The sequence below is a fragment of the Rhinatrema bivittatum genome, chromosome 17 (assembly GCF_901001135.1).
Source record: "Rhinatrema bivittatum chromosome 17, aRhiBiv1.1, whole genome shotgun sequence".
NCBI classification, from domain to species: domain Eukaryota; kingdom Metazoa; phylum Chordata; class Amphibia; order Gymnophiona; family Rhinatrematidae; genus Rhinatrema; species Rhinatrema bivittatum.
Genome location: NC_042631.1, coordinates 27,961,065 through 27,978,630, shown reverse-complemented (window position 1 = coordinate 27,978,630; position 17,566 = coordinate 27,961,065). Strand labels below are relative to the sequence as shown.

At 43.7% G+C, this 17,566-nt stretch overlaps 1 protein-coding gene across 14 annotated transcripts in view; it reads left to right on the top strand.

Annotated features, from left to right (window-relative positions):
- The window catches only part of SERGEF (secretion regulating guanine nucleotide exchange factor), a 656,301-nt gene that overhangs the window by 109,618 nt on the left and 529,117 nt on the right, over window positions 1-17,566 (top strand). For 6 of the 14 annotated variants that reach the window (XM_029582880.1, XM_029582879.1, XM_029582878.1 and 3 more), the window contains exon 10: window positions 11,955-12,040. The exons of the other annotated variants lie outside the window; for them this stretch is intronic. In XM_029582880.1, the coding sequence (XP_029438740.1) occupies window positions 11,955-12,040 (86 nt within the window). The remainder of the gene's footprint in view (window positions 1-11,954; window positions 12,041-17,566) is intronic. 14 annotated transcript variants of the gene reach the window in all.

Sequence of the window (17,566 nt, the reverse complement as noted above, 5' to 3'; positions counted from 1 at the left end):
TGGGGCCAGGGAGGCCCTGGTTCAGCAGCAGCAGGGGAACCCTGGGGAGAGGCATTTTGGTTCATTTTTTAATTTAATGTTTATTTTGGTTCGGCAAATGAACCAAACTAAAATAAACATTAAGCAAACCAAAACTAAAAAAAAAATAAACCCAAAATAAAAAAATGAACTGAAACAAGTTTTCCCCCTACACATGCTTACTAGATAGGCCAATTGGCCCTTATCTGCTGAAATCTATAATGTTACTACATTCTTTGATCTTTCAACTCAATTGGAACCTACCCAACTGGACTAAAGCACTATGACCCTACTAGACATTTATAAATTATATTGCATTATATTTTAGGCTGTTAGCCCCCTTTTTTTCTTTCTTTCTGTTCTTTGTTAATCTATTTATCAGGGCGGTACTATTCATATACAGCCTGATTTTTAATCCCCCACACGCGTAAAATCCAGGGGTTACGTGTGCGTCTGGGCCTTGTGTGCGCTGTGTGCATTTTAGAAGGGGCTTGGCCACACACACAACTCCTGTTATGCGCAGAAGTCTATTTGCCGCTGTACAGGAGAAGGGACTGATGGCGCTCGCAAGTTGCTACTGTTTTTCCCTATCTGGACAATTGACTGGTTAAGAGCATATTTCAGGCAGGGGTCGTCAGGTTCTTGCACTTGACCATTCGGGTGTTGGAGTCGCTAAGTTTCATCATCAAGTACTAGAAGTCCCATCTTGGCCCGTCGCCTCAATTGGACTTTATAGGAGCTCTGCTAGACATGGCTCATGCCAAGGTCTTCCTGCCTCGTCAAAGGGCTGTCATTTTGATGACCATCGCAGCAGGTGTCAGCCTGGCACATGTTGAGGCTGTTGGGCCATATGGCTGCAACCGTCCATGTCACTCCCTTGGCACGATTACACATGCACAGAGCCCAATGGACCCTGAGGTCACAGAGGTGCCAGGCCACAAAGAACCTCTAAGACTACATCTGAGTCAACCCGAATCTCTGGCACTCATCCTGGTGGCGGGTGCTTTCATATCTGGAATGGGGTATCTCTTTTCAAAGTCCTCCTACCTATATTGTCCTAACCGCAGATGCATCCTTTCTGGGCTGGAGAGCTCATGTAGATGGGCTTAGCACCTAGAGTCTCTGGAATGCTAATGAAAGCTGTTGTCAAATCAGCTTCCTGGAGTTTTGGGCAATCGGGTACACGCTATGGGCTTTCAGAGATCAGCTGACCAACAAAGTTGTCCTGATTCAAACTGACACCCTAGTGGCTTTGTGGTATGTGAAAAAGCAGGGAGACATGGGATCGTACCTCCTGTTCAGAAAGTGGTCCAGATCTGGTCATGGGATCTGTCCCACAGGATAGTGCTGAGGGCCATGTTCCTGGCTGGGAAGGAGAACGTGGTAGCGAACAGGCTGAGTTGAGCCTTTAGAATCCTACAAGTGGTCTCTGGACCAGGGGGTAGAGAATTGGATATTCAGCCTCTGGGGGAGCCCAGATATAGATCTGTTTGTGCCCCCTTGCAACAGAAAGGTGCTTCGGTTCTGCTCCTTCTACAGGTCAGACAGCAAACCAGCCTCATATACCCTTGCCTGTCATTGGGGCAAGGATCTTCTGTACACGTATCTTTCAATTCCCTCAGTGACGAAGACTCTTGAAGCTTCGCGAGGACAAGGGGACTATGATCGTCATAGCTCCTTATTGGCCAAGACAGGTTTGGTTTTCACTCCTACCGGAGATGTCCATCTGCAGACTGATCAGTCTGGGGACTTCCCCAGATCTCATCACCCAGGATCAAGACAGGCTGCAGCATCTCAACCTCCAAGCACTGTCACTTACAGCCTGGATGTTGAGAGGTTAATTCTACAACTGCTCGACCTCTCAGAGGATGTGTCTCAGGACCTGGTGGCTTCTACAAAGCCTTCCACTAGAAAGTCCTATGAACTGAAGTGGAGGAGGTTTTCCATGTTTTGTGAGCAGAAGGCCTTAGATCCGTTTTCCTGCCCCACACTAAAACTGCTTGTTTGCCTTCTACACCTATCAGAAGCTGGCTTAAAAACCAACTCCGTTAGAGTTCATCTCAGTGCAATTGGCACATACCACCAAGGTGTAGATGGTACACCCATCTCTGTATAACCTATAGTTGTACGATTCACGCAGGGCCCGCTTCCCTTAAGGCTTCCCACTGTGTCATGGGACCTCAACATGGTGTTAGCTCAGCTGATGAAAGCTCCTTTTGAGCTGCTGTACACCTGTGACCTGAGGTACCTGACCTGGAAGGTCATATTTTTTGTGATGGGCTCCTCAGCGCACAGGGTCAGTGAGCTCCAGGCCTTAGTGACTTATCTACCTTACACTAAGTTTTGTCATGACGGGGTTGGTCTCGCATAAGGTGGTGACGGATTTCCATCTTAACCAGTCCATCATTCTGCCAACGTTTTTTCCCAGGCCCCATTCGCACCAAGGCCAACAAGCATTGCACAGTTTGGACTGCAAGCGAGCCTTAGCCTTCTATCATGAATGGACAGAAGCCCATAGACAGTCCACCCAACTTCTTATTTCTTTTGATAGGAATAGGTTGGGTATTGCAGTTGCCAAACAGATGTTATCCAGTTGGCTAGCAGATTGCAACTCCTTCTGTTATGCCCAGGCATTCTGTCAGAGCCTTGGCAGCATCGGTGGCCCACTTATGAGCAGTTCCCATGGAGGAGATCTGCAAGGCTGTGACATAGAATTCTCGCTCTCATTCACATCTCATTACTGTCTGGATAGGGATGACCGAAATGACAGTAGGTTCAGCCTGTCTGTCCTTTGGAACCAGTTTGAGGTGTAGAACCCAACTCTTCCCACTTAGAGCCTGTAGTTTGGGTTCAGGCTGTCTCCCCCCCCTCCCCTCTGTTACCAACAGCACTTTGTTGTTGTGCCCGTTGGCACCCGATTGGATGTCTATTGGTCCCCTTCTTGTGTTGGGGAGCAGCCTGTAGCTAGGAATTCACCCATGTATGAGGACTACCATTCTGCTTCTCCTAGGAGAGAATGCTTTTTAGCCAAATTGAGGGGTGGTGTTCCTAGGATGCAATTGAGGGGGGGGGGGGGGTAGGGGGGGTTGAAAAACAACACAAGTAGATTGGATTTTCAAATCTATGCTTGCTGTTTTCCAGCAAGCCTCTGCTTGCAGTAAAAGCAGGTGCAAGGTCTGTGGGTCCTCTGTATTTATGGGATTTTTCAAAAGGAATGTACCTGTGGACATTCTCTTTGAAAATTAGGTACATGGTCGTTACTGCAAACTTGGCATCTAGGTAGGCCATTTGAAAATTGTCCCTTTAGTGCATCTGACCTCTAATAACTCTTTTTAATCCTTTAATTTCACTGGAAGTATTAATCGATTCTAGCTTCCACAATCACTGTAAGGCAGGAACCAGTGCAAGAATGTACTTTAATTAGCATTGTCTCACTTAGCTTCATATATATACAACAGCAAGGGAGAAATCATACCAGAGCACTGTTGGCAGTGCTCCACATATTCTAAGCACCCTAAAAAAGTGTCTTGTTTTTGCAATAATAGTATTGGATGCTTTGTTTCCAATGCATGCTGTAAAAACACTTCTGTGTATGCACATTATATGAATACATACATGCAATTAAGGCAGATAAAATGCTGAGTCTCATCAGCCTAGAGTAGAATGTCTCTTCCTTCAGAAAACTTGTTGGCAATCTAACACACTGAAGCTTTCATGATTGACTTTTCTGTTTCAAATGATGCTACTTGAAAGAAAAAAATGCCCAAGATATCTTTGGCATCTCATGTTTGTAATTATGATCACGCTTGCAATTTATTTCCATTACTTTCCTCTTTTGGGTGGTTTAAAATGTTTAGAGTGTACAGTCTGTGGTTAGGAGTCTCCTCACCCCGTACATCCATGCCCATGTGCTTAACAATTCCCTGTCTGATTTAATAATACGTGTTATAAAGCATGAGCTGAGCTGCTCTAAGGGCTGATCACGTGTGTTTGTATAATCAGACTGCAACACACACCCACAACATCACTCCTACATCAGCTTTCTCTTGCCTTGTGCCATGTAAATGTGCAAAAGTTCTAAAAATATTGCATATTTGTAAAACAGAACATTGGCTGCTAAATATATTTACACCCATGTCCTTTGGGCTGTATGTTGGCAAGGATAGTGCACAGATCCCAGAAATGAATGCTGTTCACTTTGGCTCTGTGTTGTGTGTGTGGTGAGGGGAATGTTTTATTCTAGCACCCCTTTTGTGTCTAAACTGTTCCAGCTTATTATGGGGTCTAAAGGAAGCAAAGGTGCCAGCCCTTCTGCTATAGATTATCGGCTCTTTCTTCACGGACGTAGTATAGTGAGGTCCATTTAAATGTATTGGTTATGCAACAGGTTTCCAAAAAAATATAAATGGTTAAGATTTTTTTTTTTCAATGTACTTGATGCCATTTTTTTTTCTTTCATTTTTTTGCTGTGAAAGAGCGGTTACATCTGTTTGCTTTGAAGCAGTACTTTTCCACTGACTTTAATGGGAGCTGTGAATTTGCTGTAACTAACTGCACTGCAGGCTGCAGTATCTGATTGTCATGCCAGGAACATCACTAGCGTACAGCTGAATGGAGATTGGTGAGGAAAAGTGGGTCAGGCAACAGGCCCTACTGTACCTGCAGAGGCTGCAGATGAGAAGCGCAGGCACCGGACTTGGCCACAGCATGGCGCTGTTTTACAGAGCATGGAAGACTAGGCTGGCAAATGTTTTTTGATGTTGTGTGAATGTGGTTCAGGGTTAAATGTACTTTCTTTACCCTCTAGCAAGGTGACTCGAGCAATGGCTGTACTTACCTTGCAGTCCATGAGCTTATTTATTTATTTATTTTTGATTACGGCGAAATAACTTTAAAACCATTTTCAGGGCACACAAATTTTGTATCTATTATAGTGCAAACTGTTGGAATAACAATTTTAAAAAATGACCCTTGCAGCCCCCATTGTACGTAGTGTAAGATTTGAGAAGGCGCAGCTAATTCCCAAGGAACTGATCATGCTTAGGAATTGCTCTAATGTGAAACCCAAGATTTGGCTATTAAAAAAAAAAATTATCCGAGCCAGTCTACCAGCCCAGTGGTGCACTGTCATGCTGGAGATTTGGGTTTTGTTCCTGAGCTCAACCTCAGAACGGCTGGGTCTGGGGTTGCATCCACAGCATTCACGGCCCATTGGAAGAGGGAGTTTCAAAGTAACTCCTACTGACTGGATTTAAGGTGCATGCATTCAGAGCTCCAGAGGAAGCTGGGCTTTGTGGTTCCCTGACTTAGGTTTGCAATCACAATGGTCGTATTAGACAGGAAGGGATTTTAAAATATCACCCCCCCCCCCCCCCCCCCCCCCAGCAACTGCGAGTGAAAGCTCTTGGCAACATTGCTCCCTAGAGGCTGGTTCTAGTTGAGCTGGAAGCCCAAAAGAGCAGCTGGAAGCTGCCACAGCAAAACAAAGCAGTATATCATCAGATTGTACATAGTTTACAAAAAGGTAAAATATTTCACAGTTTTAATAATCTGGATTTGCATAGTAACTTTTATTATCTGATCTGGACTCATATGTGCTTTGCAGTTATAATCTTGGCCCCTAGTTTCCTGTAATTCCAGTTGCTAGAGAATTTTCCTCTTGCTGAGCATTTGCTGTAAACTTCCTACCTTCCCCATGCTGGCCCCTGTTGTCTCCCTCTCAGCCATCCTGTGCCCATTTCTCCTCACTTCAAGATGGCTACTACATCTCCTGCTGTGCTCTCCCATCTGCCTGCTGCCTGGCTGCCTTTTCTGGGTGCTGCATGACCCAATAGTAACTCTGTTCTTATGTGAAAACAGAGTTTTCCTACTGGTTCTGGGTAGTTCGGTCAATGGAGCCATGTGGCAGCCAGATGAGAAGAAGTTGCCTGGGGAAGGGGGTGGCAGCAGTGGGAGAGGAGGTATGTGGCAATGGCTCTTTTGGGAAAAGAGTGTTGGTAACATCGGTTGCCAGGGTAAGGGAGGGGAGGCAGCAACAGCAAGCGGGGAGATGGTAACTGCAGCCAGTGGGGCATGGTTCACTGTGAGACCTCGAATGAAAGGAAGAGAAACTGGAAAAGCAATGTGACAAGGCGATAGCTAAAGCTAGAAGAATGCTGGAGGAATATCTAGTTTAAAAAAAAAAAAGGAAGTGATAGTCCCCTTCTATAGGTCCTTGATGAGGCCTCACTTGGAGTACTGTGTTCAGTTCTGGAGACTGAATTTCAAAAGGAATAGAGACAAGTTGGAGGCAGTCCAGAGAAGGGAGACCAAAATGGTACAAGGTCTTCATCAAATGACTTATGAGGAGAGGTTGAAAGACCTAAATATGTATACCCTGGAGGAGAGGAGGAGTAGAGGAGATATGATACAGAGCTTCAGATACTAGGAAGGTTTTAATGATGCACGATCAACAGCAAACCTTTTCTGCTGGAATGAATCCAATAGAACTAGGGGTCTGAAATGAAACTCCGGGGAGGACGACTCAGAATCAATGTCAGGAAATATTTCTTCACTGAGAGAGTGGTGGACACCTGGAATACCCTGCCAGAGGAGGTGGGGAAGACAAAAATGGTGCAAGATTTCAAAAGGGCATGGGATAAACACTGTGGATCCCTAAAGGCAAGGAGGAGGGGAATGAAGTAAGGCAAGGGGGTATCTTGCTGGTGTGGCAGATACCACTCTTGGCAAACAGACTTCAAAATGTGATGCAACTCCATCCATTGCTCACTGCTTCAGTGGCGGGGGGAAAAGAGAAATAGAGGAATTGGATTCAGACAACAACCAACAAAGACATTGAACTGTATGGTCTGGGAAAACACATGAGTATGGGGTAACTTGCTTGATGCGGCGGTTACTACCCTTAACCAAAATCCTGATACTACACTTCTGATGCAATTCCAACACTGCACACTGCTCTCTGATTCAACGGCAGGGGGGCAGGGAAATTGGTCTTAAACAGTATCCAACAAGAGCCCTGACTTTGGCGGTTTGAGTAACTGATAGGTATGGGGGACTGATAACTACGTGAGCTTGCTGGGCAGACTGGATGGGCTACAGGGTCCTTTTCTGCCGTCACTTTCTATGTTTCTATGGCTTGTTCATGTATCCTTTAATATCTGCTTGCCGCCCTGATGAGGATTTTATCTTCATACCATGTTTGTAATCTTTCCAATGCCTCAAGTAACTAAGAGGTAGATATTTAAAAGATCTAGGTATAACTTAATGAGGACAGAGGTCAGGTCAGAGGATGTAAATTAGGAAAGTTCCAGTGCTAGGCATCTAACTTGGTCACTTAAATGTAGATAAATCAATAGCAAGCCTAAATTTAGGTTCTTAAGTCAGGTGCTCAATCTTTCTTTGAAAATTACCCTGTAGCTTCTGCTAATTGCCACTTATTGATGCTAATAGGGAGGGCAGTTTTCAAAGCCAATTGCCCAGGTAAATTGGTCTACCTGTTAGCTGCCCTTTTCTGCCCAACTAGAACTGTGTGCAAACTTTTATCTTTGGAATGCATGCTGACCATTTTTCTTAGTGCAGCACCAGCTTTCATGACTTCATATATGTAATACATGTGGCCGAGCCTTGGTTCAGGAAACAGTATCCCAAGATGTCTTGAATAACTGCATACAAAGATGACAGAGTGTCGGGAACAATAAGAAAGTCTACTAACTTACTTATCTCTACAACGGGCAAAGGGTACAGATTGTTTCGATTTATTTATGCACATTAAACTACATACGCTCAGAAAACAAGTTATGAATATGTAAGATAAAAATATGCATATGTAAATAAATAAATGTAAGTAAAATAAAAAAAAAAATTAGTTCTGGAACTTTCCCTCTGCAACTATGTGGGCTATTCAGAATAGCCCCCTAAGGAGGGAGATTCAAGATGGCCGCCACGTGAATAGGCAGGCAAAGATGCTCTCTCCCCGAATTGCTTTGAAATTATTTACTGAACAAAATGCCGCACTCAAAAAGGAAGGCTAAATTAAGGGAAGCTATTACCTCGTTGCCGGTATTTGATAATCACCAAATGAGGATAGAGACATTCTTTGCCACTGCAGCAGGATATACGCTAGTGGAGGAGGCCGCTACAACTATCGACACAGAGCGGGTGTCGGCGTTGTTGGCGGAAGAAATCACTTTGAGTCCCGATGCACCAGTGCCCTCCCCCCCCCCCCCCATCTCCTGTCCCTTCCGACACAGCGAGTATCATGGTGAGTCCTCAAAGTCTGAAATTTACAACCGAACAGTGTGTTAACTCTGAAAGTATAAAAGAAGTTTGAAAGCAGGATAGATTTTTACGTGAACTGTGGATGGGGGACTCACCCAACGCAGTGATGAGAGGGAAATTAAGGCCATTGAGGAGATAGTGAGGGGGAGCACAACAGGAAGAAGATGTGGTTCACAAAATCTTAATAGAAGCTCTGACCCCAATGGCGAAACCGAAGGTCATTACTATGGACTCCCAATGATATGCTTTAAAAAGTTAAGGGTATAGCACCCGCACCACGCCGGTAGCTTGCAGCACCGTAACACATTCATCGTTAGTGTGATTTGACCGCACTGCTATTAACTGTCAGCCAAAGCAGAAGTCTGATGGCAAAACAGTCGGCATAACTAAAGCAGAAGTCTGATGTTAAAACTGACAGCATAGCGATTAATAAATTAGCTTACAACCACGTCCGCATCCATTCACGTCGAGTCACCCTGAGGAAGGAGCCGCAGAGCTCTGAAACATTGCGATGTTGGCTTGATTTTAGAAGAATAGTGGACATTTACAGATAAGTGTGATTCTTATGACGAAAGCTCTCACAAGAATCGTTCATAATAATACTATAAGTGACCTAATGATTAAAAAAACCCCGAAAGTACAGGGTTTATCTTCACGATAGCCACGAAAAGCCCCGTTAACGCATGCGATAAGCCCTTAACGCATACGAAAACGTGTTTACCGCATGCGATCGCACCATATCGTATGGTGCGATGCAAATTCCGAAAATAGGAGGAGTTAGGGGCGGAGAGTGGGCTGGGTTAGCCTGTCTGCGAAGAGCTATCGCACAGCTGTAATGCCGATTTTAACTACACCTCTTTCAAATGCGTTAGGCTGTGCGATAGCTGCCGTGACTGTGCGGTAAGGTTTCATCGCCATTTGCGATGTCTCCTGTAAGTCTGATTTCAGCTGAATTGACAGCTTCAGAGCCGAGAGCGAGAGAGCGAGAGTGAGCCTGGCCATAATATCATGGCCCATAGGCAGGTATTTGTATCCCTATGGTAGGCCCACCTAGTAACTCGAGGTGGGGATTAGGTAAGAGTGTAGGGGGTTAGGGACCACTTTGACATTCTATGTGACACCTACGAACAGAACAGTGGTCTCTTGTGAAGATCTGCTGGCCTTCGGAGTGAGGAAACTCACTCCAAGATGAGATTTGGGCAAGGTTCTCTCAACCTAGCTTGATGGATTCTCTACCTGGGTAACATCTCTCTCTCTCTGGGATCATTATAAATGGTCCCCCAGTGGTTGAATGCAGGAAATACAACAGGTCTGGCACTTATCGCAGAATCTGAAATGGTATCGCAATTTGCACTAACTTAGCTCTTCGCACAGGTAATTAGCGCAAATTGCGATAAATGCTATATTAGCATAAAACATGCCCCTTTTGCTATCGCATGCGGTACTTACCGCATTTTGATAAATCCACCCCTAAGTTTGCAAGAAAACAAATTGGAGCAAATGGATATACGAGTTGGGAAAATGAAAATGAGAGTGGAGGCTGTGAATTTAAAAAGGCTAGAGAATATTGAAAATTAAACAAAGCATTTAAACTTACGTGCTCTCAACTTTCCATTTGTTAAAGAAATAGCATATGAAATGTTTAAGACGTATTTGCTTAAAATCTTAAAAATACCAGCAGAAGCAATACCGGTTATCTCCAGAATATATTATCTACCAGTGAAAGAAGGAAAAACAGATAAAGATCAAGATTTGGAAAATACTCTAAATTTGACACAAGTATTGGTACTTTCTATGGAATCTGAGATTTCAAATAGAATGACTTTGTATCTTTTACATTCACAGCAGATAGAGATTTGATATTGAAAAGGTTTATGCGTAATCGTTTAGAACTATTCTTTGGTAGAAAGATCTGGATTTATCCAGATTTTTCAAGAGTAACCCAGGAAAGGAGGAAAAAATTCTTAACCATGAGACCAGAAGTTTTAGCTAGAGGGGCCAGCTTTAATTTAAAATATCCTTGCAAATGTTTGTTAAAGCATCAGAATTATAAATATATATTCTTTGAACCTTCCCAATTGCAAAGGTTTTTAGAACTACATATCCCAGAGAGAGACCTGATGTGTGATCAGTGCATGTAGAGATATCTGCTAGTTCACACGGTGTGTTATAATGTCGATTATATTGATTTCCTAGGACCGCTTAAATATATCTCCCCTTAATTTCTTGGAATAATACAGATATGATGATGTTAATGTCTGGAATAATGTTACCTTTATATATTTAATTTGTAATTAGCTTTATACTGTAAACATTTACAATGTTGTAATTTTGAAAATATAAAGTAAAAAAAAAAAGCCCCCTAAATCTGAACTGGATACCTTCAGAAGGCCTCTACTATGAATGTTCCTGTCCAACTCTAAAGCATCCTTCCTTTAACCTTGCATTTGAATCTGAAGAAGGGACCTTTATGATCTGGAAAGGTCATGGAATATAGTATCTTTATTTGTTGGACTTGTTGAGGTCCCCATTGAATTGTCTGTGAGCATTCACCTTTGCTTCAGACCAGAAGCATGTCGTGCATATGAAGCCCCTGCGCCAACTTCTACTCTGTGTCAGGGGTTCAAGTGGAGGTAATTGGCCACTGCAGCACCCATGCTCCTGGGTTCTTCCAGCGCAGAGGGAAAGGACAAGTTTTTCAAGGCCCTTAGGATTTTTTCTTGGGGTCCTCTGCAACAGTCCAGTGGGAAAAAGCACTCACTATCTCTGTAAGTGTTGTTCAAAAATAAAATCCTTTAGTGCTAAAACTTGACTGCAAATGGGAACAATTTCATTTAGCGCACAGTCAGTACAGAAAACAGAATCTCAATCACATGCACATCTGCACATTTTGGCAGTAGTTACTCTGGTCAGGAAAACCCTCCCTGGACATTTCCCCTGATAGTACCTACAAATCTGGATGCAGCTCTCTAGAAGTCCAATAGAGGTCTAGTGGGTTAAAATTGGATATTCTTCTTAGCCAAAGACAGATGAGTCTCTGACTGATTGCTTTTCTCAGACAGCAACTCTAGAATGGATTGTCCCAAGCTTGGCAATCCTTCTCATGATTCCATTTAGGAAACGCCACAGTTTTTACTCAACTGAAGCAATCTCCCTGGATAGCTGAGAAGTAGGAAACTACTTCTCTCTTCCTTGAGACCAGCTCAGGTTCTTCAGTAGTCTCAGTGGACCCCAAGGATTGGAGGAGTATCCTACTGATAAGAGCAGTGGGCTGTGAATCAGGGAAGCCAGGGTTGATAGTCCTCTGCCGTTCCTTGTGATTTGGGGCAAGTCACGTCACCCTCCGCTGCCTCAGATACAAACGTGGGAGTTAATTTTCAAAGAGTTAAATGTGTAAAAATGAGCATATATGCACGTAAGTAGCCTGGATTCACTAATTTATAAATGTTGAACAATCATACATGCATATTTTATATTTCATGTGCACGTATATGAGCATAAAATAGGGCAGTGTAGGGACGTTCCAGTGTGGGGCCAACAGTTACATGCATAAATTACCTTTTTTAAAAACACATGCATACTTTTGGCAACTTAACTCATGTAATTTTGCACCTGCTAATTATCTGACATAATTGATATCAGACTTGTTTATTGTGTAGTATTGGCTGAATGGGAGGTCTAGGCTGAAGAGCGAGGAGGGTCTCAATGACTTGGAGAAGGACTGGGTGAACTGGTGGAGTAATCGGTATGACTGGTAATTTCAATTACATGCATGCTTTAAATTATGCCAGTTTACACACAAATTGGGTTTTACCCGAGCAAGTGCTACTTTTTCATGCGTAAAATGTAGGAAAAGTACTCGCATTCAATGCGTTGATATAGTTGTTTTCAGTGCATTGCATGTATTCGTGCGTATGTTCTGGGGTAAAGATAACGCGTATTTTATAATACGCATGGGTTATAAAATACTGTCGTAGATCTATACGCGGCCATATACGCATGTTCATGCTATCACTCTTAGTTGTTTGAAAGTTATCCTCCCCGACTGTAAGCCTTTTGGGGATAGAGACATGTCTACAGTACCTGAATGTTATCTGCTTTGAAGTGCCTGAAAGCCGTGATATAAATAAATAATGTATGTTTAAATTGTTTATTAGAAGTAAGAAAATACATTAAATGCTTAACATACATTAATTTCTGATGCATGTCAAGCTAAACATGGAATGACAGCAACAAGCTACCAAATCCTGAAGGCTTGAGCACCTTGATCATAGGCTTCAACTACCTTTCCCAGATAACAGGCAGACAGTCCTCTTCCTTGGAGAGACCACCCTGAAACTGTCTCTTAGAAAAAGAGACCTCGGCAAAGAACTCTGAACCACGAGGGCCCAGGAATTTTGCAAACTGATGACACTTCCTGCTGGGAAAAGTCAAACACCTTTGCCAGTCCTCCTCAGGCTAACCTTACACTCGGGGTCTGAAGAGACTCTTGGGTCTACTAGTAAGAGACAGCTATGTGATTCCCCCTTATTTTAAATAAATAAAATATATATAAATCTCAGAGTTATGCCAGGGGTTTGTGAGCTGGCAAGCCATAAAGAGTTTGACATATTGTGATGCCATATGTGACGCCATGTCGGAAATATCTCCTCTGTGCGTGCTTTTAATTAGTAGTTTGCCAGGCTATGGTGCAGTCCTTCTGGGGCATGATCGGGTATAGAGTGCTAATGTCAATGGTGTGTAAATTGGGGAGTTTGATTATTCAGTTGAGTCTTCAGAGAGAGGTCATGGTTTCCAGGAAGAAACAGTGGTTTTAAAATGGATTCAGTGAGGCCAGAATTTTTCTTCTGTAAGTGTTGGCATTGGAGATGATGGGGTAGCCTGACTTGTCACGTTTATTGATCTTTGGCCATATTCAAGTGCCATCTAAAAACCCACCTTTTTGAGTTTGCTTTTAAACAGTAACTTTTTCAATGTTAAGCATTTTTACTGTCATAAGTACCGTAAATGTCCTTGTTTGTTTTATTTATGTCTTAACTAGATTGTAAGCTAGGATTGTCTCTTACATGTATCTGTACCATGGAACTTAACTGCCTGTAAATTTACGGGCAGCCAATTAACCCCGCCCCTTCTAAAAATGAACCTGCTCATAAAATTCCTAATTTAGGTTAGGTTGGCTGTAAATCTGTCTTCTGGCTCTCTCGGCAGTGTTCCGAGCTGCATCCAGCATTGCTCTGACAGCAACACTGATAGTTTATACCACCAACATTTCTGTCAGGAAAAACGAGTCTCCCACTGAACTGACAGCTTAAGTTATCTGGGTAACTTTAGCTGGATAACTAGACCTAACCATCTTTATTCAACATAGAGCCAGTTTAGTAAAAATAAACAAAAGAAACCCCAAAACAACCCTTTCAGACAATCTCTCCCAGCTCTACTACTCTTCTTAACATTTCTATAGTGCCACACAACATATGCAGTGCTGTACAAATACACAAAAAAGATAGTCCCTGCTCAACAGTGTTTACAGTTTAATAAGACAAACATACAGGACAAGAGACTTGGGACATTTAATTAAGTAAAACAATGGTTAAAGAAAAAGAAATGAGTTATTGATTTTAAAAGCAGACTATCAGGCCTAAGATTTGAAAGCAGCCTCAAAAAGGTGGGTCTTTAGATGGGATTTAAACATGGCGAGAGAGGCAGCATGACGCACCAGCTCAGGACGTCTATTCCAAGCACCACAGTGCAGCCAGGTGGAAAACACGGAGTCAGGAATTGGCGATAGGGCCACTGAAAGATGTGATTTGTCTGAGCGGAGTGCACGAGGAGGGATGTAGAGAGAGATAAGAGAGGAGAGGTAGTGAGGAGCTGCAGAGTGAAGGCATTTGTAGGTGAGCTTGAACCATATGCGGGAACGGATAGGGAGCCCAAATATTTTTAGAAAATGTTGGCATCTAGCACCCAATCCCCAACCCAGCCCCCAAAATAACTAAACCAAGTTGCAAGCCATAGCGGACCGATCACCCTCCCTCTCCATTTTATGAAAAAAGAAGGGCCACCTGGAGCCCCTCCAGGGCCGGGCTGGGAGGCGGTAAAGTCTTACCATTGCTCTCGTAATGTTGCTGTCAGGTAAGACTCATACCTATAGGATGTGCAAAGTGCATACAGAGAAGCTGTCCATTAAACCAGGGTTCATGCTCAGTGCATCCTTTTGAAGGAGGGGCTTTCTTAAGGAACTTGTTGCACTGCCATTCATGAGTCATGGAACCATTTTCTCTCACTTATAATTACTGATAAACTGTTTAATGGGCAGTCATTTAGGTAGTCTATCTTTATTCTGTATCCACTTTTGGTAAATTCCATAGCATTATCATTTTAGCTTGCTCACAATTGCTTTATGTAAACTTCTTTCGATTCCTGCTCAGCTCCAAGACAGGCCCTCCAGTTCATTAATTTCCTCATTGTAACTACATACTTTGAACAGAGCCAGTCAAAACAATGGCCACTAGTACCTGGCTTATTGCACTGTCCAATGGAAGGCTTGACGTGTTGAACTCTTACTTTATTTTTTTATTTTGAGCTCTTTTCCACTCTTGTTTACCTGGGCGAAGAATATGCTGACTGACCTGGGACTGGAGGTCTGATTGCTCTGGCAGTGACATCACTAAGCATCTGCAGCAATCCCAACCACCATTTTGTGCCAAAGTGTCTCGTCCGATGATCCATGCGTGATGCTGACCTTAAAACGGGAGAGAACATCGCTGAATGGGCGAGAGTCTGTTCTGAGCGCCTTTCACCAGGCTCCTGTTGCTAGGGAAACGGCTGCTTTGGTGTGTGCTGTCAGAAATGTGGCCCATGTGACGTCTGGCCCTTTGACACTGCCAATCACTTTGGTAAAAAGAAGAGTTTTGCAGTGGAAGATAGGAAGGAAGAGGATTTTAAAGACCTGCGCAAAGCTTGACCATTTATAATCAATGTGATAAATATCAACTTCAACTTTTGTACATCTTTTATATGGGGGTGAGGGGAGAGGAAATTCAGATTTATGTGAGACTTCTGCAAAGATTTAATAATTCTCATTCATCTAACCGAGGGACTGATTTGTGCTGCGGCAGACTGTCAAAACGGATCGTCATTTTAGACGCTGGGACCCATTACCTGTGGGTCTGATGATAAATCGAAGAGCAGACTTCTCTACTGATAGTGGTGCAAGCAGCTAGATGGTAATTATATAGCACAAGTCACACTTGGCTGCTAATGAAAACAGAGAAAGGGCTTTTTAAACTAAGGATCATCTGTCCAAACCATGCATATGAAGTTAGTACTGAAGGTAATAGTATCCATTCAAGACTAGTGATATAGTCTCTCCAAGAAATTGAAATCAATGATTGTTAATTTCTAAATATTTGAAAAATAAGGCAAGCAAGCAAAAAGCAAACAAAGGCTTTTTTACAGAAGAAAATCTGAATGAGTAGGCTGTGCATTGAATGCATGTTGTTGGCTTCCATCCAGAGACTTGTCAAGCTCAGTTACATTGTCTTGTGGTTAAGCGTGTATCTCCTGCAGTCTCTTAGTTATTCTCATTTGGGTAACCTGTGGCTACAAATACACAGTGTTATTGACCTGTATGTGCAGTATTTGCCAACTGACTGGCAGAAGAAGTTAGACCTCAGGAAAACGATCAAAAAAGGGTTCAATCAGAAAATAATTCAAGAAAATATACCAGCATGTTTTACTACTGTCAAATTAAAAGGCATCTGGTTTCTAAGTAGGTAGTCTTGACAGTTGTAGTTTCCAACTGAAAATTTCAATTCTGTTGGTTCTATGCACTAAAGCTTAGCCTGCATGCTAATGCCAGGTAGCATATGCTAAAATTAGTGGGCATTGTACTTGTGGCTTAGTGTTCATCTGCAGACATGAGCATCTGTATGCATATAAATGAAGGAACATCATAGTAACATTGTATTGATGGCAGAAAAAGGTCACATTGTCCATACGGTCTGCCCAGCAAGTTTCTTATAGTAGAAACTGCCACTCTGTGCAGTTTACCCTCATGTTTTTGTTAAGGGTAGTAACTGCCATGGGAGCTCAAGGCAATCTGCCACCTGAGGCGAAGGACGAGATGGTGCCCCCTGCTCGCACAGCTCCCTCTTGCTCCACCCCCACTTGCCGCACCACCCGTCCCTCCTCCCTGCTCCAGCATGGCTTCCGGTGTCGTCTTTGGTGTCGCCCCTTCTCTCTCCTTCACGCTGCCAGCCTGGCCTTCAGCGGGCATGGTGGCAGCCCTTTTCCTCTTCGCCGGCCTGGCCTCCAGCGGCCCGCAGCAGCAACCCTCCTCTTTTTTGCTGCCGTCGGCCTGGGACAGCAGCTGCAGTAGGGGCAGGCAGGGTGAGGCGGACGCCACAGTGGCGTTCTGAGAGGGGCATTTTTTTCCACTTCAAAATTCTGCCGCCTGAAGCGGCCGCCTTACCCTGCCTCATTATAGAACTGCCCCTGGTAACTGCTACTTCCAATCTTTATATAACAGAAAGCAACATTTTTTTTTACTGGGTGAGGAGCCGTCTTGAAAATTCAGACAGTGCTGCTTGACGAGCTTTCCTTTTTAACTTGGCCATAGAAGCAGTCCTGTGCTTTGTCCCTTATATCTGCATATCAGTATCCCAGACCGTAAAAGTCGGGGCCCGAGTGGGTTGTCCTCTGAATCAAATTTCCCTTTTCCCCCATGTTGTCAAAGCTGAGAGGAGTTGAGCCAAAATTATCTTATATAAACTTGTCAAGGAGAAGACTAAGGGGTTTTAGTAAGTAGCGGTCTAAGAAGGTAGGCTGTGTCGAGGAAGGCACCTGGCTGTGACCATGCGCAGGTGAGGTTTTCACCCAATGCCATGGCCATTTCCTGCAGGTTGAGCCCGAGGGTGCAGGCTGTGACTGGGATTTGGTGTTACCAGAGAGTACCTAAAGGCCAGAATGGACTGAGGGCATCAAGTCTAAGCATGGATCAGGAAACAAGGTTAGTTGAGTAACGTTTCAACAGGTAAGGCCTCAGGAGATGGTTTAGACCAGCGAGGGTGTCAAGCAAGGTCTCCTTATATATAGATTCCCATCTGGGGATATGCCCAAGGCTGGTCCAGACAGGAACTTTCTGGGGTGTGGACCATTCCTGCTACGTAGACTAGATAGTTTCTTTCAGGATGTTCTGAGATGCCCGTGCAGGCATCCATCTTCGCCGGGAGGCAGGGGAGCCTCGATCCGTCTCCGCCGATGTCCGTCT